This window comes from Neoarius graeffei, chromosome 21 (assembly GCF_027579695.1).
Source record: "Neoarius graeffei isolate fNeoGra1 chromosome 21, fNeoGra1.pri, whole genome shotgun sequence".
Taxonomy (NCBI): Eukaryota; Metazoa; Chordata; class Actinopteri; order Siluriformes; family Ariidae; genus Neoarius; species Neoarius graeffei.
The window spans coordinates 35,955,445-35,982,564 of NC_083589.1; the positions used below are offsets into that span (position 1 = coordinate 35,955,445).

Here is a 27,120-nt window from a genome sequence, read left to right on the forward strand (position 1 = left end):
CAAGAGTGATTTGTGAAAATGCGATAATAATAACCTCAAAAATGAGAATATTCACAGACATGCTATCATAATAATTCTTGAAAAATAAAAAAATACGTTCTTACCATCAAATACTTTTATTCCATATTTTGTTGCTTTTTTTTTTTGTATTTTTGGGGTTTTGTTTTCGAGTAGAGTTTTTATTTCATCCTCAGTTGGTTCAGCAGCACGCGCCGCCATTTTGTTCTTCTTCTTTAGGATTTTTTGGCGGTTGGCAAAGCAACTTAAAGGTGCATTACCGTCACCAACTGGGTTGGATTGTGGAACAGGCGATATTGGGGGGGGGGAACTATATTCTTTTAGCTATTTCTGTTTCTTTTAAATACTTGATAACAAAGTGATATATCTGACTTGATGCACTCCGCCATTTTGTTTTTCTCTACTCACCATATATGAGCTGATAGCCTAATAGTAGAGTAGCCAATCAGATCGCGCGATTGCTCATATCCAGTGAATTTGGATAGAATAAAGTGTTATAGTCATGTGCCCACATTGCCAGGTAATAAATACCATTAAACAACACATTGACCTGCAGTCATTTGGTCACAGAAGAAGGCCAACCCTTTTATACTTGTGTGAAAAGGAAAAGCCAGGGACTTTGGTGGAATTAAGCATAATTTGGCTGTTTTGATGCAGCTCAACAATTCACACAAAACACATTTGTGTACATGGCATAGTGAAGCTTTCTGAATTGAGAGACAAAATGATTGAGAGATTCTACTGATTATTAATCATCCTCAATTTATTTTTAATGTTTTTGGTAGAGGGGGCCATCCCAATAACATCGCCAAATACCTGGGGCTACCAAGCGCAACAGAAAAAAACGTTCGCCCTAATATCAGAAGATTGTGAGTTTGAATCTCAACAATGCCACAGTCATCTGTGATCGGGAGCCGTTTTGGGAACAAATTTGGCAGGAGATATGACACACTCTGTTTCCCCTGTCACTCACAGTGACACTAGCCAATCACGGATATCTGTGAGCTCATGTATGCAGAAGACGGTAGATAGCACTTTTTTTCGAGTGTCCAAATTATGTCTGCTGAATAGCACTACACAGAAACCACATGTTGTAGGCAGGTTCTATGAATATCTTCTGAAAGGATGTTGCAATTTCAGAAGACATTCAACAGTGTATATATTTGGGTCTGTGTTGGTTTTGCATATTACAAGTGCTTTAGCATGGACTGTAGAATGGTAATTCTTTTTTACTGTGTACTGGGCTGCACAATGCAATATTCTTATAGATTTTGTGAGCTGAGTTACAGAGCCTGGGGTACAGCAGAGACCTCAGCAGATATTTTATTGCTGGAATGTGAGGAGAACTTCACCGAGTGCTCAGAAAAATTACTTCAAAATCACTGCCCCCACCTTTCAAAGAGTATTCTGGAATGAATTGGGTGTATTTTGCAAAGCAAATTGCAATTTTAATGAAACGTTAACCAATAAAGAAAATCTCATCTCATTATCTCTAGCCGCTTTATCCTGTTCTACAGGGTCGCAGGCAAGCTGGAGCCTATCCCAGCTGACTACGGGCGAAAGGCGGGGCACACCCTGGACAAGTCGCCAGGTCATCACAGGGCTGACACATAGACACAGACAACCATTCACACCTACGGTCAATTTAGAGTCACCAGTTAACCTAACCTACATGTCTTTGGACTGTGGGGGAAACCGGAGCACCCGGAGGAAACCCACGCGGACATGGGGAGAACATGCAAACTCCACACAGAAAGGCCCTCGCCGGCCACAGGGCTCGAACCCGGACCTTCTTGCTGTGAGGCGACAGCGCTAACCACTACACCACCGTGCCGCCATAAAGAAAATCATTTTATGAAAATGTTTTCTGTCCTACACATACCTCACACCTTTTTTTTTCTTTTTGTTTTGTTCACTTACCTGCAGTGTGAAACTCGACCACACCAAATAGCAAATGAACCAGACGTATTAATTTCACTTTGATTCCAAAATGGCGAATAGACTAATAGGCATGAAAGCTCCGAAATGCATCTTTGAAACAGCAGTTACAGCTGTGTAAGTATTTCTAACCGTTACAGTCTATAGAAGTTTGCAGACTATATCATCACACAAAAAAACTTATCCTCCCGTTCCGAAGGAATGTATTTACGAAACATGTATGGTGGATTTACATAATTTTCGTAAAATTTTTCTCAGCAACTACAACTCACACCTGCTTGATATTTGGTACCAAACTTTAGCTTGGGGTCCTATACCATGTGTACCATTTTCAGGTCTGTCGCACATCGGCTTCCTGTTTACCGACTGAATGTATTTGTGAAACATATAGTGTGGATTTACAAAATTTGCATAAAGTTTTTCTCAGCAACTACAAATCACACCTGCTTGATATTTGGTACCGAACTTCAGCTTGGGGTTCTATACCGTGTATACCGTTTTCAGGTCTGTTGCACATCAACTTCCTGTTTACCGACTGAATGTATTTGCAAAACATATAGCATGGATTTAAAAAATGTGCGTAAAATTTTTCTCAGCAATTACAAATCACACCTGCTTGATATTTGGGACCAAACTTCAGCTTGGGGTTCTATACCGTGTATACCATTTTCAGGTATGTCGCACATCAACTTCCTGTTTACCGACTGAATGTATTTACAAAACATATAGGGTGGATTTTGATACTATTTCAAGAAGCAAAATGCTATTTCAAAATGACAGTTTACCAGGATGCTATTTGAAATCCCTGGGGAGAGACACTGCGCTTTACTTACTTGTTTCAGGGTTAATTATTTGTTGAAGTCAACATTCATAATAAGTGTCCTATTCTTTCGATTGCTTGCATTCTGATATAAGCGAGAGCGGGGGGATACATAAGTGAGCAGTAGCTCACAGTTGATCTTGTTTCTCCTGTCTCAGAAGGCACTGTGATGAACAGGTTTCGCACATTCCACCTGGCTGAGGTGAAAGCTACCAGAGCCGAAAGATTTAAAATTGCCACTTTATACTGTGTCACCACCAAAGATGGTCAAAGAAAACAGATTTGCAAACAAAATGATCATGCAAGTAATGCAGCTGTAAAATATATTTAAACAGCATTAGGAAATGTTTCATGTAGACCAACTGAGGTTCAGTAATTACCCCAACATGTCAACCTTCATGGGGAAAATATGAGAATGATGAAGGCAGAATATTGAATTTTGTCCCATCAGCAGTCCTACCAGTCTGACAAGCTTCATTAGAATTGATGCATGGCATATTGCATCTCGGGCCTATTTCCACCCTAGCAATGATTGCTAGAAATCAACTGAAAATGGCTTTTAAATTTATTGTGTTCCTGCAGTGTGCGTCCACCATCATCACTGATTCAATGTTGGAGGTGTGTGGAGTAAATGTCGGTCCTTATGACTCGCCTTATAAAATATCAAATCGCAAAATGGCCTTTAAAGTGTTTCTGCTACCTGCATTCGATATCATTAAGCTCATTCGGCATTGCCAGTGTGCTGAGTAAATGTAGATGCTCATAATGGATGTCCTCACCTAGTTGTGGTTGAATCAGGACCAAACAGAGATTACTGTCTCCTCATTTAGTCACCACCTCTGCTCCCGCAGTGCAAGAAGCCTGTTAGCACGAATGTCTCATGTACTAGCACACAGGGTGGGAAGACATCACAGACTCTCTCTCTCTCTCTCTCTCTCTCTCTCTCTCTCTCTCTCTCTCTCTCACTCACACACACACACACACACACACAGTATACTATGCCAGGGTTGTTTTTATGAGAGAACTTGATATCTCTCTGTGTTTCAGAGATTATTCCGATTATTCCGCACAACTGCACATATTTCATGGGAATGTGACACTGTGTGCCAAATGTGCATTTTTAGTGTGTGTGTGTGTGTGTGTTCACCCCTGAGACTGTCATGTCGTGTTTCACGGCTGCTCCCTCTTGTCCTAATCTCAGGTAATTAGACTGTGAAGGCCATGAGACACAATTAAATGATGAGTACAGTTAGCCGGCTCTCACAAGCTTTTGTCTTTATCTGACAATGCATTGCCTTGCAAACCATTAGCCATCTCATAGTCTCACTCACACACACACACACACACACACACACACACACACACACACACACACACACACACACACACGTGTTATGTATCAGTTAATTATGTAATTTAAAATGTTGCCTCTTTTTTTTTCTTTTACAGAAATCTGCTCGACATGGACACTTTCTCCAAATCAGATCCAAGTAAGATCACATTCTACTGTAACTTCTTCTTCTTCTTCTGTAAACCCTGCTTCATCTAAAAGAAATCCTTTTGCCAAAAATCCAAGCTTGCACTGGAAATATAAGTCTAATGGCGTGAATAATTAATGAAGTCTGTCTCAGCCAGAAACCTTTTCCCCAAGTACTTCCTTCAAACCTAATCCCGTTCTTCCATAATGTCACCCAGGCAACTGTAAGACTTCTGTAAACTAGAAACATAAAGAAAAACTTCGTAACTTTTGCATATTACATTTCCTGAGGGTTAATGGTCTTGCCCAAGAACTCAACTCACAACTGACAACCTTTTGATCACAACTCACTGAACCACCAATGTTATGTTCTGTGGCAGCCATCTTGGACAACCAAACTGACTGACGTGAATGATAACATAGTGAATGATAATATAGATTGAACATGTTTTGAAACTATGTTTATACACTGACTCCTATATAAATCTGTTGTATAAATCTAAGAATGAGGTTTTGCACATATTTATCCCAGTTTAGAACAGGAGCAGTTATACAAAAGTTTCAGTTTTGAGTCTCCATCTGAGTCTTCATCAGTATTCGTATTATATTGTATTCTATTATATTATAATATGCATGATTCTTGTCATTTTTTATCCCCCGCTGGCCAAAAGGCCCGAAGGGGGATTATGTCGTGGCGATTTCCGTCCGTCCCGGGAAGGGTGCTCATCTTCTGAAATCAACTCCTCTCTCAATTTTTGGACGAATTTCTCGAAGCTTGGCAAAAGGCATTGTTATATGTCGGTACTACACATATTGTTATTTTGTTCAATTCGGTCGCATTTTACCAGAGTTGTGGCCCTTGATTAATAACCTTGTACTTTCACAATTTCATGAAAATGTGCTTGCCTTCTGACATCAACTCAGCTCACAATTTTTGGACGAATTTCTCGAAGCTTGGCAAAAGGCCTTGTTATATGACGGTAATACGCATATTGCAATTTAATTTCATTTGTGAAAATTTTACCAGAGTTTTGACCCTTGATTAAATAACTTGTACTTTGACAATTTCATGAGGGTGTACGTTCTTCTGAAATCAACTCCTCTCACAATTTGTGGAGCAATTTCACCAAACTTGGCAAAAGGCTTTGTTATATGACAGTTATACGCATATTGAAATTTCATTTTATTTGGGCAAACTTTACCAGTTATACCCTTGATTATTAACAAACTTGTACTTTGGCAATTTCATCAAGGTGTGCTTGCTTTCTGAAATCAACTTTCTTCACAATTTTTATCCCCCGCTGGCCGAAAGGCCCGAAGGGGGATTATGTCGTAGTGATGTCCGTCTGTCTGTCCGTCCGTCCTGGGTAGGGTACTCACCTTCTAAAATCAACTGCTCTCACAATTTTTCGAGGAATTTCACGAAACTTGACAGGATTCTTTGGTATATCTTGGTAATACACATATTGCAATTTCATTCAATTCAGTCACATTTTACCAAATTTATGGCATGGTTGCCAGCAGGGGATATTGTGCTCTCAGAGCACTCTTGTTATTTTAAGTTCAGATTCCCTTAACTTAACAATGTTGTTTGTTGTTACAAGAAAGATATATGGGTAAGATAGATTTTCTTGTTAGGTCCATTAAAGTAATAGCTGTAGTACAAAACTAAGGAGGACAATTTATCCTTATCAAATTACTACACAATGGGTACTGTGTAAACTTTATTTGATTTGTCTCTCAAATATTATGTTTCTAATCTGATGCCTGTTCAGTAGAACAGCTGTGAATTATTTCTCTAAAACAGTACTTCAACACATTTTAGATGTTTTTCTGCGCTGCACTACTCACCTGACACAGATGTTGCTATAGCACTCTCAAAACCCAGCACACATGTGCGCGCACACTCTCTCTCTTTCTCTTTCTCTCTCTCACACACACAGACAGATTCAGTAACCAGCCATTATCTCATGTTATCCATGACAGCACCATCACCCGACTGCCCGTATAAAGTCAGGGTTCCATCATAAACAAACACCTTACACAGATCCTCAGTGAGCCACTGAACTTTTTTGTTTGTGCACTGATTGTGTGAAGAGTGCTTTGAGCTTCAATGACTAATCTTAATGTGCACGTGGTGAGGGCTGCAGATATAGAAACAATGTGGGCGGCCAATTTATGGTGACATTTGCCTTGCACAGAAATTGAACAAATCATTCAAGCTTGACTTCAAATATCAGGTGTGGGCAATACTGGAATACGCATAAAGAGGCTGTCTTTCCTAGTAAACATGATATTGGGATTCCCCAGGTGATAATTCTGCCCTCATTTCTCCTGTCACTTCACATCTCAGGTACTTTCATGCAGTGTATATTCCTATTTGCTCCGTGCCTTCAGTTTACCCTTGGCATTAAACTACAACTCCCAGAGTACAGCATAGCCTCCAAACGTGGCCGCCTTGGACTACAATTCACAGCAATTATGGACAATCTCACATTCACAAGATTACTGATTGCACGCAGCTGGACTCACCCTCACACCCATCTAAACACCCTCACTACACCTTCACTTTGTGAAGTATGTGTCATGTTATTATAACACTCAATACCAAGCCTTTATTTTTTTAATGTCTTACCTGTTGTTTTGATCTTGGTTTTCTCAACTTGCTCTTGCCTGCCCTAGTCCATGTTGATTGTTGATCGTCTGACCCTTGCCTGCACCTTGACTTTGAGTCTAGATTGCGCTACTCATCAAATGGATGGCACAGCTCTGAGCCTCAACACAGGCTCTACCAATGGCAACCCATCTATCTCCCTCATCACTCATTGCCTATCCAGAAAAGTATTCTGGTGGCATGGCTAGTTGCAAAGGTTTCATGTTACAATGTTTACTCTACTTTGTGAGTCAAGAAAGGGTTCCAGATCATACAAAGATTCATCAGTCTGCTCAGCAACAAAGTGCCAGCCTGGTTCATGCCCATCTGGTCTCAAGGAGGTGAGCACATTACCTCCTATGAATGCTTCCTGCAGTTCTTCAAAAGAGTGTTTGACCATCTTCGTGAGGGCAAGGAGATTGGAGAGCAGCTCCTCACATTAAATGAAGGGACCCAAAATGCTGCTGAATTTGCACTCAGCCTTCACACGTTGGCAACTGGTAGTGGCTGAAATGAGCGAGCACTGAAGACCCCATATTGCCAAAGTCTCAATGCTGAGTTACTTACTGAGTTAGCGTGCCATGTCTCAAAGCACTTACTGACATGCCTACTCACCTAGATGTGCTACTCAAGAATATAGGAATCGTGAAAACAAACTTCTCAGTTCCCAAGATCCAGCCTACAGAACCCATGAAGCTGAGCCAGACTAAGCTGAACAATATGGAACACCAGAGGCATCTCTCATCTCATCTCATTATCTCTAGCTGCTTTATCCTGTCCCACAGGGTCTCAGGCAAGCTGGAGCCTATCCCAGCTGACTACGGGCGAAAGGCGGGGTACACCCTGGACAAGTCACCAGGTCATCGCAGGGCTGACACACAGACACAGACAACCATTCACACTCACATTCACACCTACGGTCAATTTAGAGCCACCAGTTAACCTAACCTGCATGTCTTTGGACTGTGGGGGAAACCGGAGCACCCGGAGGAAACCCACGCGGACACGGGGAGAACATGCAAACTCCGCATAGAAAGGCCCTCGCCAGCCACGGGGCTCGAACCCGGACCTTCTTGCTGTGAGGCGACAGCGCTAACCACTACACCATCGTGCCGCCCACCAGAGGCATCATTGAGAGAAATTATGTGGTAGTCCCCAGCACCAAATGGCCCTGTGCTCATCATGGTTTCCTGTCGAGGTCCCACAGTCCACCCCTGAGTGAGCATCCACTATGCCTTGTTCAAACATGGTGAGTCCACCCCAATTCCTTTCTCACCCAAATTCTATACTACTAGTTCAGATCACACACTTAGGGAATATCTTTTACATTACAGTGTTGATCAGCCCTGGTGCAGCTGGAAACTTTATCAACCACATCCTTTCAGAAAAGCTCCAGCTGTCATTGCAACCTCTGCCACACCCATTAAAAGCACATGCCCTGGATGGAGGACCCAGCAGAGGGGGGTTAGTCACTCACTGTACTGAGCCCATTACCCTCCATTTCAGTGCCATGCACCAAAAAAGCATTTCTTTCCTTATTGTCACCACCAAGTTTCTGGTGGTTGTGGGCTTCCCCAAAACCAAGGCCAGTGGGCTCCCACTGCATCACACATACCACTGTGCCACTGGACTGCTAGTGGAAGCCACACCCCTTCACAACTGTATTTACCCTTATCTGTCAAAGAAATCCAAGCTATGGAAAAATATATTGAAGAAACCCTCAAACAGAGGTACATACACCCCTCCACTTCTCCAGCCTTCACAGGTTTCTTCTTCATGGAGAAAGAAGGGGTGGTTGACAGCCATGCAACTATTGCAGTCTATAGCAAGTCACAGTTAAGTATCATTATCCTCTGTCCTGGTCCCAGTGGCTCCAAAGCAGTTATGGGAGGCCAAAGTCTTCACAAAACTTGACCTATACAGTGCATACAAGCTGGTTCATATCCCTGCAGGGGACAAGTGGACGACATCCTTCAGCACCACCTCTGGCCACTTCAAATATTGCATAATGCTATATAGGCTATCTTAAATGCCTGCAGTTTTTCAATACCTCATAAATGATGCCTTGTGGAACATGTTGGAAAAATGTATCATTGAGTATGTCAGCGATGTCCTGATATATTCCTCTGACCAAGATATGCATGTCCAACACATCAAAAAGGTAGTGTCTCAGCTCCTCAAACATCAACTTTATGTCAAGGGAGAAACATATGGATTTCATGTGCAACAGGTGACATTTCTGGGCTACATCATTGGTCCAGACAGGTGCTCAAGGCCCAGGCCAAAGGCTCAGCAGTCTCTAACTGGTCAGTCCCCACCACAGTCAAAGAACTGTAGTGTTTTCTGGGCTTACCTAACTTTTACTAATTCAAAAGAGGGTTTAGTATCATAGCATTTTCACTGATACCTTTGCTAAAGAAGGGAAGCAAATAGTTGCAGTGGAATCCGTCCACTAAACAAGCCTTCACAAAACTCAAAGAAACATACGGTACATTTCCTCCCCAATGCTAAAGCACCTAGACCCCCCCCCCCAAACCTTTCATTGTGGAAGTAGATGCCAAAAACGGGTGTTGGGGGCGTTCTCTAACAGTAGTTCGAAGAAAGACCCAAGCTCCATCCAGTAGCCTTCTTTTCAAGGGAGCTGACCCCTGCTGAACAAAATTATGACATCAGCGACAGAGAGCTTCTCGCTGTTAAACTAGCCCTGGAGGAATGCCAACATTGGTTGAAGGGAGCCCTTCACACATTTACCATCTACAAAGATCTTAAGAACCTTGAGGACATCAAGTCTGTCAAAAAACTAAACTTGCATCAACTACACTGAGCCCTGTTCTTTGCACATTTTGACTTTACATTTTCATATCAAAGCAGACTCGCTATCCCACTTACACTCAGCTCCCCAAATTCCCAAACAGTGCCCAGTGAGGAAAAAGTCTATCCTCTGCCTTCCGAGACAAATCAATCAATCATGTGGGCCCATACTAGTCTGGTTAACACCAGACCATATCACAAGTGAAATATGGTCTGGAATCCGCCTATTGAATTTCTCGTAGGGGAGGTGTGGTTTACGATTGTCAACGGCCGTTTATTGGACGTTGCGAATGTCTATCATTTGGCGTATACGTAGCCCATGGCCAATCATGGCAGTTGTACCCGGTGACGTAGTTAGAGCGACGAAGAAGACGAAGAGGCGAAGAAAGACTGTAACGCCAAACGCTGTTCTTTTTTTAAAACAAACTTTCGCTCTAAACTATTCAGAACAGTGTCTAAAGCTTGATCAAAAGTTTGGTTCGTATCGCTCGCCGCCATGTTAAATGTGATCCGTAAACAGTCCCAAATAAACTACAAGCTTCCGTTTGTCAAGTAGTACGCGTCACCGTCTTTCCACCCCTCCCCACTCTCTGATTGGCTCCCTAACTCAGGCGAGCCTTTAGACCATAGTTTCCATGCTGTCTTTTCAGATCGGAACGATTGTGCAAAGCAGCATGGGATTTCCCAGGCTAGGCCCATACCGCTTCTGCCACAGGAAACCCAGCACTCACAGGACACATCAACTGCTACATGAGAAATACTGTTGGCCAAACATACTACAAGTTATTTATACTTTTGTCTCTTTTTATTCAGTTTGTGCCAAGGCCAAAGTACCTTGCACCTTGCCAGTCGGCAAACTTCGTCCACTACTCATGCCTCAACAACCATGGTCACACATAGCCATCAATTTCATCACTGATTTTCCCCCATCTTAGCTCAATATAGTCATCATGGTGATGAATGACTGATTTCCCGATTTCCTACATTTAATACCTCTAGCCTAGCATCAGCTTTCGAAACAGCAGAACTAATGTTCAACCATACCTTTAGGTACTTTGGCATCCCAGAGGATATATTGAGTGATTGAGGGACCCAATTTACATCTTGATTCTGGTGAAGTTTCATGGAAAAACTGGGGGTCTCTTTGAGCCTGACATCTGGTTATTATCCCCAAAGACAATGGGCAAATAAAAAAGAAATGGTTTTCAGCACACCTTAGTACCCTTTATTTGGCCTTTTGCATTCAGGTTTAATACTTTAGTGAACGATTGTAAGAATGACTTTTAAAAAACTTTGAATTTGATTATTTGATTAAACCTTTATTTTATAATTTACACCTATAATTTTCTGAAACTGTTTATGAACAGATTGCTTTTAGTGAGCCAGATTGTGTCTTCTGATGTTGATGATTCAGTCAGTCTGCCTTATATTATATATAATGTGTAATATATATAACATAATTCTCAACTGGCAACTCCATGCTTTCCTAGGGTGACCAGATTTCCCTAGTCTGAAACCGGGACACTTTTGCACGCGACCATGCTCGTGCTTGCACACCTTTTTTTTACGTAAATGTGACACTCAGAGAGGTGCTCTTATCATTTTGTTGAAGCTCACATTTATCAACATCTCACATGAAATAAAACAAACAGGCATTTTGTTATCTAGTAGCATAGTGGTATACAGATCAGTTAAATTATGGTCAGACAACAGATTTTGTAATGGCTGAGAATAGGCCAGGCTATGTCCATAGGCCAAATTTAAACTGATTTATTTCACCTGTTTGTGAGAACACCAAGAAGAATGCATATGCACATGTAGGCTATACCTCTAAAATTGTATGCACTATAGCATGAACTTAAAAAGTAGATATGTGACCTCAACATAGCCTAGGTCAGAATCAACCTTACTAACCATTCCCCACAACTGAATGAATAAAGCAAGAAGATGTGTACAAATGTGAACACTTTAATGGAAGGTGCAACAAGCTGTTCAACACAGCAATATGGCCAAACTGTCAGAATGGTATGTTAAACAGAAACAAAAAAAGACAAGTGATTTGAGAATATATACTACGGAAGCTGAGAGAGGCCCTTCATATAATCCTTTTTTTAATTCACCTTGTTATCCCGAGATAACGACATAATTAATTCAGGATCTCGAGAAAACAACACAACTAATTCGAGATCTCGAGAAAACAAAACCGTTATTCCGAGATCTCGAGAAAACAAAACAATTATTCCGTGATCTCGAGAAAACAAAACAATTATTTCATGATCTCGAGTAAACAGCTGAGAAATGGTTCATTCAGGTGCACCAAGAGACTTGTGATATGCTGACTTTGGGGCTATTTCTCATTCTGGATACACTCAAAGAAATGAAACATGCATGTTGCTGGAGTTAAATAACTAGTTCATGTTAAATGTATTAAATATTGTCGTGTTTAACGATTAAATCAAGTGAGTTTTGTTTTAATAACCTAACAGTATTGGTTTTTATGATTATTAGACCTTATTGAGTTGGATTTATGTAATACAGTTGATTAAACTGCATTAAGGTTGTCCCAATGCGCTCTCCGTACTTTCTTGCACACGCTCAGTAAGGCAGATGGGGGGAGCAATGGCCATTTTTGTAGAATTCCAGCGACCACATTGTTCTTGTCAGTCTTCACTTGACATGCTGGATCAGACAATATTTTTGAGCAAGGAGCTTAGTTTATCTTTTTACTGTTGTCTGAAGTATAACGATTTTACAAAAGCACCCAATATATGATATTCATTATGTTTTGAGTTTTTTACTTGGCACAGTGGTCAATTTGTTAAGAACAAAGCTGTGGAGGGTTACATAACTTTCCCCTACAGAAGTCTTCAGCTTGTTTTTTTATGCTGTTAGACTTTTTGTTTGCATTGGTAATGCTGCCAAATGTCAACAAGTGACTTGTTGGGTATTGCACTGAAATCTTGGGAGTCCTCGAACATCTCCCAGTAGGCATTACTGGTTTTTGATTGATATTTTGATAATATATTTGTTAATATTCAATTTTTAAATGAAAGTTGTCATTTAACCCAATTGACACCACATTGATACTTACGACTTAAGTCTTGAGCTTGTTTTGGGCTGTTACACATTTTGTTTGCATTGGTAATGCTGCCAAATGTTTTCTGTTTATAGATAGCCTAAGGTTTTTTTATGCACTTAAAGATGCCCGTGCACTTTACAACAAAGGCGAAGGCTTTTTTTTCTTTAAAGTAACTTGAATCACCTTTCTATTTTTTTGATATTGTAATCTGCCAAATGTTTAGTTTTTCAAATTGAAAGATGCACTTGGGCAAACAAATAAAACTGAGTTAAATAGTTATTTTGTGTTGTGTACGATACTTTAAGTAGATATTGTTGGAACAAATGCAGACAGTACAGAACGCAGAAATGTAAATTAAACACAAGTTTATTAAATAAATCCAACTTAACTCTGTTCACCAAATGCAACGTGACGTTGTTAATTAAATCCAGCATAACTCTGTTCACCAAATGCAACGTGACGTTGTTAATTAAATCCAACATAACTTTGTCAGCTAAATCCAACATGGCTTTATTTAATACCGTCCATGCAACTTTGTGTAGTAAATCTAACATAACTCTGTTGAATAAACTCAACATAACTGTATTCAATACATCTAAATTAACACAGTTTCGTGGGACCAGTTGCCATAACTCGGTTAAGTAAATCCAATGTTTTATTTTTTTGAGTGTAGACGCAACTTTGGTCATTAGAATGTCTGGAATAATCGATCACCTAATAAGGCAATATTTTGATCAGGGGTTGACACAGGGAGAGATTGCATTAAGGTCCGAGTATCATCCGATCATTATCATCCGATCATTCAAGTATTCCATTCAATCTGGAAAACGAAAAACAAAAAAACGACTCAATATTTCGTTTTCCTGTTTTTCTGTATGACCAAAAAATGAGGGATTGGTGTTTGTTTTCCTTTTTTCAACTCAAAACAGAACAAATAATAAACAGGGAAACCAAAACAAAATAATAACTCTAATTTACAATTATTGGTCCCCATTTCCCACTGTGCTTCTCTACTGCTCGCGCAAGCGGAAAAAGTAGCCTCGGCCCCAACAACGTGGACGAGCAGTCATTGATATTTAACAGCGGAGATGGACCAGATGGACACATCCTTTGTGGCATGGGCGTAGCCATGGGTGTGCTAGGGTGTGCCAGTGCCGCCCAAAGACGCAGTTGGCACACCCACTCACTCACTCACGGTGGCCACAGCCGAGCCGCATGCCGGACGCTCCAATCGTGTCGATCCGCCAGGCAGGTTTTAAGCTCGGTCGTGCTGGTGGCACCAACATCCCTCCTTAGTGTGTCCACGAAGGTGGCCGTGGGACGGCCTCTGCCTCTGTGACCATGTGATGGTTCCCACAGTATGAGTTTGGAGGCGGTGATGTCGCTGTGTCGGAAGCAATGCCCGACGAGACCGAGTCGTCGCCATGCCACCTTGTCGGATATTTTTGGGAGGTTGCCGTAGAGTTCCTCGTTGGTGATGTGGTCCTGCCAGCTGATGTTTAGCGCCATGCGTAGCATTCTGGTGTAGCAGCCATCCAAGGATCTTTCAGAAGTTGATGTGAGTGACCGACACTCAGAACCGTAGAGCAGAACTGACTCCACGGTAGCCACAAAAAGCCTACGCTTGAGGCTCGCAGGTACCCCTGACTTCCACATGTTACTCATCGAATTGAGGGCCTGCCAGGCAAGGGCCTTGCGAACCTTGATATCCTGTTCGCTGGAGTTGACCCATGAACCCAGGTACTTGAAGTCCTCCACTACTTTGAGAGCCATCCCGTCACTTGTGAGGATAGGAGACGGAAGGGTCATGTTACGTGTCATTACCTTGGTCTTCCGGTCATTGAGGACTAGCCCTATTCGGCGGCACTCTCTCTCGATGGAAGCTAGAAGATCTTGCGCCTGGGTTGCATCATTTGATATCAATGCGATGTCATCGGCAAAAGCCAGGTCTGTAATGGCAATTGCTTGATCTCTGCTTGAGCGCCTAGGTCTCACTGTGAAGCCCAGTTCTAACTCTCTGTCTTTGATCGCCATTCGAAGAGCATAGTCTAGGACAATGACAAACAAGAAGGGGGCAAGGGTATCACCCTGCAAAACGCCAGCAGTAATAGCAAACTCCTCAGTATCTCCATCAGGAGTTACGACTTTCGCACGCGTGTTGGAATACATTACTTCAATTGCCCTTAATAGCCTCGGAGGGGCACCCACTCATCACTTGGCAACCGATAGTAAGCAAGCACCGGGCCACGATACAAGCTAGACAGTGCTGCGATGAAACAGAGTTCTCTCAAACATTATTTTAAAAAGCCTCGACTTGAGGGCCAGCAAGACTCAAGTTTGAGAATTGAGGAAGATGTTTTACCCTCAACAAGCCGGCCCACGACACCACCAAGTGAGCCTACCATAGCAGCTAGCGCTACAGATGACCCCAATATACAAGTAGCTAGCGCGGGGATCCCTGATCTCTCTGCCGTGGACGAGCCTGCATGCCAGCCCAAGCTGCAAGCTTTCCCAACCACTGAAGCTGTCAGTGGAAAGAGGAGGAGTTTTTCTTCTAAATGGTATGCCCGATACAGCTGGTTGGAGTACAGTTGTAAATTGGATGCGGTGTTTTGTCAGTCATGTCGTCACTTCAGCACAGACATCAGGGAGGACAGATTCATAAAAACAGGAATGAGAGACTGGGGGCATCTAGGTCAGAGTTGTGTTAAGCACGAATCAAATAAAGCTCATGCTTCTGCAGTGGCCCGACACAAAGGTTACATTGAGATAAAACGAGCTGGAAACAGTGACATCATACATCAAGTGACAAAGGACAAATACGAGCGTTTAATAGACTCTATTGAAAGAAACCGGGCACACGTGAAAGTTATCATTGATATTTTGCACGAAACAAGGCATTGCACAAGGAGGACGCAGAAAGCCTGAACAGAGGAAATTTTCTAGAGCTGTTCGAACCGATTTGTAATTATCTCATCTCATCTCATTATCTCTAGCCGCTTTATCCTTCTACAGGGTTGCAGGCAAACTGGAGCCTATCCCAGCTGACTACGGGCGAAAGGCGGGGTACACCCTGGACAAGTCGCCAGGTCATCACAGGGCTGACACATAGACACAGACAACCATTCACACCTACGGTCAATTTAGAGTCACCAGTTAACCTAACCTGCATGTCTTTGGACTGTGGGGGAAACCGGAGCACCCGGAGGAAACCCACGCGGACACGGGGAGAACATGCAAACTCCACACAGAAAGGCCCTCGCCGGCCACGGGGCTCGAACCCAGGACCTTCTTGCTGTGAGGCGACAGCGCTAACCACTACACCACCGTGCCACCCCGATTTGTAATTATGACCCTGAAATTAAAAAGTGCTTTGATGAGCTTCCAAATAATGCTAAAATGATGAGCCCAGACATTCAGAACGATCTCCTTGAAACTGCAGCATCACTACTCCTTCGAAAAATCAAAGCCGAGCTGCATGCAGAGACAGACACGTATTATGCCATTTTAGCTGACGAATATAAGGACCTGTCAAAAAAAGAGCTCATTGCTGTCTGCTTAAGGTATGTGCATAAGGGTAACCTGAGAGAGAGAGCTGTCGGATTTCTTGCGACAGATGACGTGACATCATCTGGCATCACCAAAAAGATTTTGGAAGTACTTGAACCACTGCAGCTGGATCCTGAATTGTGTGTAGGTTTCAGTTTCGACGGAGCAGCACTTATGTCTGGTGAGAAATCAGGGGTGCAGGTGCAGCTCAAAAAAACTTTTCCTCATGCAGTGTATGTACACTGCCACTCCCACCGCCTGAACTTGGTGCTTTAGTCAGCCTCAAAAGTGTCCCCTACTGTGGCCACTTTTTTTGATGTTGTGAATTCACTCCATCATTTCATGACCGGAGCCAACAGACATGCACGATTTTTACAAATCCAACAAGAACTTCACCCAGGCGCACCAAGTCTGGAGCTTGCGCATGCCACAGACATAAGGTGGAGTTCAAAATCAGAGTCTGTGGGCCATGTTTTGAAGTTGTATGATGTGATATCGGAGACACTGAGTGAGTTTGCGGAGGGGTCAGGGCAGACTAAAATAGACGCCGAGTCTCTCCTGCAACAACTACAGACAAAGATTCATATTTCTTCTCGGGATGTAGCAGGGCCAGGCGCACGGAACAGAAAGCTGCCTGCCAGGTTTGCCAACTCGCATGTGACCTCCACAGTGGGCAGGTGCGCGCCCATCAGGAATGATTCGGACCTGCAGTCCTTGTGGAATGTGATCCTTGACAGACAGCTGATGGAACTTAACAACCGTTTCCAAAGTGACTCGTACGGAATAATGAAGGCTGCTGCCTCCCTTATGTCTGCGCCAGATGCATGTTACCAGCTCGACGCATTGCGCGAGGCAAGCAAGCATTATGGAATTGAGTTGGAGGCATTCGAGCTGAACGTGTTCGGGCAATTGCTCGAAAGGAAAACGGATGGAGGACATAAATTCTCGTCCCTTATTGAAGTGTTGGATTCATGTTGTAAAGATGTGTTTCCGTCAATTAACAGTTTACTGCGTGTATTGGTAACACTGCCAGTCACGAGTTGCTCTGTTGAGCGACTATTTTCGGTAGTTAACAGAGTAAAGTCGAAGATCCGAAGCACGATGCTCACAGACAGACTTAATAGCATCTCACTGCTCATGTTCGAAAAAGAGCTCGCCGAGAAATTAGACTGTGATGACATAATAAATGCGTTCAAGGCCAAGCCACATCGCCTTGTCCTATAAATTCAGTTGCGCAGCGCAGGTGTAGCAGCAGTGTTGTTATGTTCTTCACTCATCTGCTAAGGCCAATTTGTTCAGATGCTATATTTAGGTGTTATACTTATGTTCATCTCAGTGTCTGTGTGTTGTTTTGCGGTGGTTGCATGTTGTTTGAGAGAGATACATGCTGAATGTATGTGGAGGTGTATACATTTCATAATAAATTTGGCACACCTAGTATTTGCTGTTGCACACAATGTTTTATTTCTGGCTACGCCACTGGTGGTAACTGTCACTGAGGATCATGGGAAGGCTAATGTAGCGTGGGGAATAGAGAAAATCAATAATCGTAAATTAGAGTTATTATTTCGTTTTGGTTTCCCTGTTTATTATTTGTTCTGTTTTGAGTTGAAAAAAGGAAAACAAACACCAATCCCTCATTTTTTGGTCATACAGAAAAACAGGAAAACGAAATATTGAGTCGTTTTTTTTGTTTTTCGTTTTCCAGATTGAATGGAATACTTGAATGATCGGATGATACATGGACCCATTAAGTCTTTTAATAAGGGATAATTTCAAAATTAGTCCGCGGCACCTCCGCAGAAGACTGGCCCGGCTTTGTCTCTACCGACGGAGATACAGTGATCCAGCTGAGATCATGAAATAATTGTTTTGTTTTCTCGAGATCTCGAAATAACGGTTTTATTTTCTCGAGATCTCGAATTAGTTGTGTTGTTTCCTCGAGATCCTGAATTAATTAGGTCGTTATCTCGGAATAACGGTTTTGTTTTCTTGAGATCTCGAATTAGTTGTGTTGTTTCCTCGAGATCCTGAATTAATTATGTCGTTATCTCGGGATAACAAGGTGAATAAAAAAATATTATATGAAGGGCCTCTCTCAGCAATAAAGGAGGAGAGGGGCGGCAGCCCGAGGAAAGCCCCCACAGGAGCGCACAGCATTTTTAGGCTACCCAACTCAGTACAAGAACAAAACACTTACAGTGTGTGCAGTAGGCTTCGTGCGCATTGTTCTGCACCTCTCGGAGGAAGGGGTAGGTGCCCTGTAAATCTTTGGAAAAGGTAAATTTTCTTTTCGGCATAATTGCTGCGGCATTACTGCTGCTAGCTGCTAGACAAAGAACATTCGCGCCAGTTAATGTTTATTTTATTGTTGCATAGCAACACGTTCTGTTGTCTGGAATAATGTGGCTAAATAAACCCCCATGCCACAGGGCCAGGGGGCAGTAACCAGGAAAGTTTGCGATTCCTGTCAATTCATCAAAATAGTAAATGCAGACATTTCCCCGCTAATGATTCCCATGGTGCTCAGTTGCAAACGTCGCGAGTGGCGAAAACCGGGACATATCCGTGTCCCGACAGACTTTTGTCAGGACTCGGGACACACAACCCCAAATCGGGACTGTCCCGGTAAAGCCGGGACGTCTGGTCACCCTATGCTTTCCTCAATTTTAAGTAATATTAACCTCACTGCCAAAAGTTTTTGAACATTGTGTATTTTTGGTAAGCAGTTGTCATTGGTTCATTTTAAATAGCCTAAAATTAGAAAAAAAGTAAGGAATATGTGTACAAGCAAATGAAAAAAACTAAAAGTTGTTGGCTGTTTCATTGGGCTCTAGATTTAACTGAGAAAGCTCTAGATCATGGGCACTGGAATTGGGTACCAAATATAGAAGCATTTGGCATAAAAAGGAGCATTCTCTTTTTTACTTGTACTTTTAAAAAATCTGGTTTATACAAAGGGCACAAATTCATCGTGAAGATGGATTATGGATTTGGCTTATATTAGTACAAATTCTGACCAAAGAAAACTGTGGAAACCCATTAATTACTGCACCAAAGCCGTTTTAATATTTGGCTTTCAGCTTTTGGTCTTTATCCCTAACTGAGTTTAATTCTCACAGAATCACAGCAATTGTTATTGATTATTTATTTATCGCTGACTAATGAATCGCTTTGATTTGTGGATTAATCAGGAAGCTCTCAACTTGAAAATTAGCTAATGCATGCTCCTTCTGCCCTCATCGTCTGAAACTGCTTTGATCTAACTGCTATTTATCCATACGATAGATTCGATTTAGAAAGAGAGAGACAGAGAGAGAGAGGGATGATTGATACTTGATTTCACTGTACAGTCTGGGACTTGTGTTAGAAATTTGTTTCTGAGAGATCAGCTTCATTACTTCTGCCTATTTGCCAAATGATTACTGTAAACCCAGAGTTCTTCAGAATTTGTCTCTATCAGTAAAGTGAGTAGAGATCGAAATCACAGCTCATACAGTTCATACAAGACTTCATAAGAGGAGCCATCTCATCTCATCTCATTATCTCTAGCTGCTTTATCCTGTTCTACAGGGTCGCAGGCAAGCTGGAGCCTATCCCAGCTGACTACGGGCGAAAGGCGGGGTACACCCTGGACAAGTCGCCAGGTCATCACAGGGCTGACACATAGACACAGACAACCATTCACACTCACATTCACACCTACGCTCAATTTAGAGTCACCAGTTAACCTAACCTGCATGTCTTTGGACTGTGGGGGAAACCGGAGCACCCGGAGGAAACCCACGCGGACACGGGGAGAACATGCAAACTCCACACAGAAAGGCCCTCGCCGGCCCCGGGGCTCGAACCCAGGACCTTCTTGCTGTGAGGCGATGCACTGAGACACATTAATATCTATTTTTGGACTTATCCGGCCTTCAACAGACTCACAATTTTATGAAAGCTTTCAGACATGTAGGGTGAAAAGCAGCGCATCAGCAGTCTGCCTTTGGGCTTTGGCCCAATACCAAGGATAACGTCTTTGTGACTTCCCTGACAAACACTCTTTTGTCTTTTTTGTTGTCCTTTGTTCTTTCATTTGATGGAATGCCTCATGGTGCTCATCTCTTTTTCTGTTGACTTTCTGTTTTTCTTTTCTTTTCAACCCATTTGTTTTGCTGTCTGTTTTTCTGCCTGTCTGGCTTATTTGTGCATCCAGTAACCTTGCTTCAATTTCTGTCAGTGTCTTGCTTATCCTTACCTTATTTGTATTCCTTATTTCTCTGTTGGCAATCCTTATTCACTTAATGTTAATTGTGTTGTTTCCGTGCATGCCACAAGCATACTTGACATACCCACGGCTTAAGAGTATGAACTCATGGAATTCTTGTCAGAATTGTACAGCAATTATTCAATTCCAATCAATCAATCAATCAATCAATCAATCAATAGATCACAGTAACAGTTTCTAACCACCATTACCTCACTCAAAGTTTTAGTAATTTAGCTGGTATAAAACTTATTGTAAATTTGACACTCCCAGAAATGGTCAAAATTTGTGCTTGGGAAACTTGTAAAGTTGAAGCTGATAGCTGGATTTTGTTTTTTATACATTTTTTAAAAAAGCCAAAAATAAATACAAAAGAAAATTTCAGCTTTGGACTACTATATTTGTTAACAGTTAGAAAACCATGGACACCAAAAATAAGTGAACTGTAGGTGAAACAAGAACATCTCATCTCATTATCTCTAGCCGCTTTATCCTGTTCTACAGGGTCGCAGGCAAGCTAGAGCCTATCCAAGCTGACTACGGGCGAAAGGTGGGGTACACCCTGGACAAGTCGCCAGGTCATCACAGGGCTGACACATAGACACAGACAACTGTGCAGCAACACTCAGCATTAACAAGACTGGGGCTCAGCACAAATGCCCACTCTCATGAATGTACATCCATAAGCCTCATGCTTATTGTTAACAGGCTTTCAAAACATCTTTCTTAAGCTCCATATTTTCCTTGGAGGACGAGAACCACTTCCTCTTTCTCTCACTGCTTTTATTAATTATTTTGTTAGATGTTCTTGTGGGCAGCACGGTGGTGTAGTGGTTAGTGCTGTTGCCTCACAGCAAGAAGGTCTGGGTTCGAGCCCCGGGGCCGGCGAGGGCCTTTCTGTGTGGAGTTTGCATGTTCTCCCCGTGTCCGCGTGGGTTTCCTCCGGGTACTCCGGTTTCCCCCACAGTCCAAAGACATGCAGGTTAGGTTAACTGGTGACTCTAAATTGACCGTAGGTGTGAATGGTTGTCTGTGTCTATGTGTCAGCCCTGTGATGATCTGGCGACTTGTCCAGGGTGTACCCCACCTTTCGCCCGTAGTCAGCTTGGATAGGCTCTAGCTTGCCTGCGACCCTGTAGAACAGGATAAAGCGGCTAGAGATAATGAGATGAGACATCAAGGCTATTCAAATTGGGTTGCTGGTGAGCCAGTCAGTGTCAGTATATTTTTTTGGAAATATTACACTTTCAAGCCTCTTCAGTTTCTCTGCTTATTTACTAAAGTGTTTACAGGGGAAAAGTCTCATATTAAGCAAGAACTAATGTTCTAATTGAAAATGGTCATTTAAAATATTGATTATTAAATGCATTAATATAAAATAAATAAAAATGTTTATGAAATCTGTTCTGAAAGGCCATCTCGAAGTCTTTCTTTCAGTTATCATCTTTTAATGTCACAGTGGGTTTTTTTTAAAGATTTTTTTTTACCTTTATTATTGGATAGGACAGTGTAGAGACAGAAAATGAGCGGGAGAAAGAGAGACGGGGAGAGATCGGGAAATGACCTCAGGCCGGAATCAAACCCTGGTCTCCGGATTTATGGTATGGTGCCTTATCCACCTGAGCCATGACGCCCCTGTCACAGTGGGTTTTTACAGCTGACCAATCAATAGCTCTACTTTAAATTTCCACCATTTTGAGTTCCTTGGATGCATATGTATTTCCTGGGAAGTGTAAATCTACGTAGTTCATATTAATTTTAATTGGTAGCAATCTAGTACAAAGTTGAAACATTAAAGGGACACATTTGGGCTACAGCCCACCTGCTGAATTGGCCTGTCTTAATTTCATAGTGTTTTAATTACATCCATCCATTCATTTTCTATATGGCTTATCCATAAGGGTCGCAGAGGAGGCTGGAGCCAATCCCAGATGACTTTGGGTGAGAGGCAGGGTACTGTACATCCTGGGCAGGTTGCCAATCTATCACAGGGCTAACAGGGAGACAAACAACCATTCACACTGACATTCACACCTATGTGCAATGTAGAGTAGCCAGTTGATGTAATCTACATGTCTTTTTTTTAATCCACATAAACCCATGCAGGAGTACACAGGCGCTTTCATTACATTACAGGCATTTAGTACACAATCTAATCCAGAGAGATAAGAACAACAGGTTCTACATGTCTTTCAACCTATTCTGTGTGTCCTTGAAGTGGGAGGAAACCCATGCAGATACAGGGAGAACATGCAAACTCCACACAGAAAGGTTCCCGTCAGCCATAAGTTTCAAACCCCGGAACCAACTTGCTGTTATGCTAACCACCGCATCACCATGCTGCCATACAAACAATTCTAGGAACTTAATAAAGGAACTTGAGAACTACATACCTTCAAGGGCATTTATTTATTTATTTTATTTATTTTTTTTGTTTGCTTGCATTCACACTGCCAGTAGGAATGCTGAAGTGCCATAATCTAGTTTGCTAGCGTGACATTTAGGGCAGCTTTTCTTTCACCTTTTCAAAGGTAAAAGAAAAATCAATATAAGCTTTTATATTTTGGGCATCCAAATCTTATCTGTGGTGAACAAACATTTTAAAGATTATTATTTGTGATTTTTTTTTTAAACCGAGTGTAACAGCACCACTAGCAGTCATACAAAAAATACACAGAATGATATGAAGTGAGGCTGTGAGCTGACTGTAATGAGCCCAGTGTTGTAGGTAGACATACTCTCTAATATAAGTTCATGTCACATGACAACACAGTGTGACACGCCCGCCTAGTTGTGAGCTCCAATGGGCTATTATATTTTAACCCATTTTGGTGACATTTCCATAATACCGGTATGTCACCAGTAGGAATATTCCAGACTCAGTCGTAGGTGTATTGAATGTGAACAAACAGGATTATTTACTGTATAATTTTTTCCCCTAAAATATGTTTGGAGGAGAAGCTGAAAGTTGACGGACTGAGCACGTTGTTTAATCAAAGTACAAAGTCGTTTTTTTTTTTTTTTGGGGGGGGGGTTGGTTTGAACAAAAGGGTTACAGTTTTTCTGTGTTTGTTATTCAGATGAAATGCAGTTCAGATTCAAATACCAAAGGTTATATAGAAAAATTTAAATTATATATTTTGTGAATATTATTCACTAAATAAAAAAATTGCCCCCAATAAATAAATAAATTGATAGATAGATAGATAGATAGATAGATAGATAGATAGATAGATAGATAGATAGATAGATAGATAGATACCACCAGCCACCAAGAAATGAGAGTAAAAATTTTTATTTTTCACTTAGATCAGGGGTGGGCAATTATTTTTTCCATGGGGCCACATATGAAACAGAAAATTTTGTGGAGGGCCGGACCAAAAGGCTGAACTAAATTCTGCATAATATTAAGTGTATTTCTTTTATATAAAGCAATAAATAACATTGTTTTTACAAGCTGCTAAGACTTGTAAGAGTATGGAAAAAACGAGGTTGCCTTACAAAAAATGTAATTTATTCAGTCAAATTTCCCAAAACAATGGTTAACAAAATGCGAACGTTTGTACTTTTTTTTTTCAGTCACATTCACCCCAAAACACAATAAAGACATCACAATATTGTCTTTCTACTCCAAATATCAAGCAAGATACATCATATTATAATAATGATGCCCACATTTGTAGTCTAATCACCTCATTTGATGTTTTTCAGTTTTTTATTTGTTCAGTGAGAGAAATCTAGTCTCTGTTGGTCTTTAACGAGTGCATCAGAGTCAGGTTGAATGTCTGAGGTGGAGATGCGAAGCACAGCTGACAGAAGATCATCAGTCGATTCGGTGTAGGGATCAGATCTACAGATCGGCTCGGGCTCCGGCGCCTGCTGGTGACGTCACGCTATGTGATTGGCTGGACCATTTGAAGGATGACGTACAAGTTTGTGGTTGGTCTGGACAAATTACGGAAGTAGTTATCGCGGGATTAGGTTTCGTGGGATTTCATGTCGCGCGCATTGCGTTTTTGTTGAACACAACTTCAAAATAAAAGCAATGCACATTCAGTCCATGCATGAGGTAAAATTAGAAAATACGTTTATTTTGTAATTTCTAATTAACCTTACGCGGGCCGGTCAGAATGAACCAAAGGGCCGGATGCGGCCCGCGGGCCGGAAAATGCCCAGGTCTGACTTAGATGCATATTGAGCACCTAAGTGAGCTTTAATGAGCTCAATAAAGCTCGGACGTCACTGTCTGTCCATTTGTCTGTTTTTTTTTTTAATGCTAACGTTAAGAGCTGTTGTTTCCAGGGTGAGTGTTTTACACAGATTTTTAAAAATGGTGGTTGTTGGTGCTGCATTGGCTTATGTTTGACCAGTCAATGTACACTTCCATCTCAACCAGTCACAGTATGTCACTCATGGTTCCGCTTGTGCTCTTTTACAAAGGGGGAAGCCATAGCCTAATGGTTAGAGAAGCAGCTTTGGACCAAAAGGTTGCTGGTTTCATTTCCTGGACCAGCAGGAATGGCTGAAGTGCCCTCAAGCAAGGCACCTAACCCCCAACTGGGGTATTGTTGTATGTCGTGCTGGATAAGAGTGTCTGATAAATGTAATGTGTTACCCTGAAGTCGAAGCTAAAAAAGTCCCTAAAAGTGGTGTTCTAAAAACTATTACCGTTCTCAGTTCCTTCAGTGTGGACACACAAAACTTCCTCCAACAGTTCTAAGAACTGTGTAAAAGTTCCTCCTGTCCAAAAACACCTCATGCAAACTCTACACAGAATGGCCCCATTCTGCCACTGGGCTCTGAACCCAGAGCCTTTTTGCTGTGAGGCGACAGTGCTAATCAAGTGGAAGTTTAAGACTATGCCAGGTAGCGATAATTATGGCTTACTTATTCCATGTCCTGCAGAAAGTTTTGTGGTCTTTTTAATATCTACACTCTGTTCTTTTTTTTTTTAACACTAATTCTGTTCCTCTTGCAGTCTGTGTGCTCTACACCCAAGGCCTCGGCAGCAAGGAGTGGCGAGAGGTCAGTGTTGAATTCTTTTGCAAAGAAAAGTCTCAATATTTCATGGTCTTTTTGATTATTATTTTTTAAATCAAAGGAAAATTAGCCTCTTCGTACAACCAATGCCAGTAAATGAATAAACCTCAAATAAGATAAGCATTCTGAGTACTGTTCAAATGACCAGATCATCTGCTATTTTGTAGTCTCCTGTGCAAGCACAACCCGTGTCATGACATGTTTTATGGAGAATAAAATTATTAAGCTGCATTATTATAGGTCTTTTGATGAATAACATGCACTGGAAGTCATACAGCCTTGGGCAAAACAGACTCTGCTAATTAGGTATGAAAACAGGCCAACAAATAGTCATGTACAGCTAATGCATTCAGTTTTCACAAACTACAGCTATTTAGTATCTGATAAAATGGTAAAATTATAATTTGGTAGTACAGGAATGCCTGTGGGTTATATTTATTGACACTACTGATGATTTATTTTTTACATAAAATGTGAAAAATTTGGTTTTGTGGCTTCTTTCACATGACAGATGCTGTATTTAGAGTAAAGTAATGACAATAAGATTAAAGTGTAGAATGTGATTTACTTTATAAAAGACTCATTCAATATAATTCTTATGAATCTGTTATAAAGGTACAGTGCAGGAAGTCACATATTTGACTGTTACTGGAAATTCATCTCATCTCATTATCTCTAGCTGCTTTATCCTTCTACAGGGTCGCAGGCAAGCTGGAGCCTATCCCAGCTGACTACAGGCGAAAGGCGGGGTACACCCTGGACAAGTCGCCAGGTCATCACAGGGCTGACACATAGACACAGCCAACCATTCACACTCACATTCACACCTACGGTCAATTTAGAGTCACCAGTTAACCTAACCTGCATGTCTTTGGACTGTGGGGGAAACCGGAGCACCCGGAGGAAACCCACGCGGACACGGGGAGAACATGCAAACTCCACACAGAAAGGCCCTCGCCGACCACGGGGCTCGAACCCGGACCTTCTTGCTGTGAGGCAACAGCGCTAACCACTACACCACCGTGCCGCCGTTACTGGAAATTATTCAGTGAATTTCCATAACTGTCAGTGTGCTTTTTTTTTTTCCCCCTTATCCCAGGGATGCTGTTAGAGGGGGGAAGTTAGGAAAATTCTAAGGGCCCAGCATTAACTGAGGGCCCTCAGAGGACAATATTAACATTATTACCATGTGTAAGTTAATGTAATATAAAAATCATCATTTTGTCTCTTACAATGAGCAAATACAACACCCTTCTGGTTTAGTTTTCCATTTTCCTCAAAATTATTAGAATAGATACTCTATATTTCACCCCTCTCCTGATTCATTACATGGTACAGTCTTGTGTAGGTGGAGCCAGAGCGTAACACCGCGTTAGGTTTGTTGCTTTCCAATGCAGCAGTAATGTTCGCTGCACATGGTAGAAGCAGACTTGATGGTGAACCATCAGGAGATTGACTTCTTGAAGAAGTCGGGTTACCAGAA

The 27,120-nt window shown here is 41.8% G+C and overlaps 1 protein-coding gene across 2 annotated transcripts in view; it reads left to right on the forward strand.

Moving 5' to 3' along the window:
* LOC132869708 (copine-8) overlaps positions 1–27,120 on the forward strand; it is a 302,212-nt gene that overhangs the window by 82,764 nt on the left and 192,328 nt on the right. For both annotated transcript variants that reach the window (XM_060903046.1, XM_060903044.1), the window contains exons 2-3: positions 4,226–4,266; positions 25,576–25,622. In XM_060903046.1, coding sequence (XP_060759029.1) covers positions 4,226–4,266; positions 25,576–25,622 — 88 coding nt within the window. The remainder of the gene's footprint in view (positions 1–4,225; positions 4,267–25,575; positions 25,623–27,120) is intronic.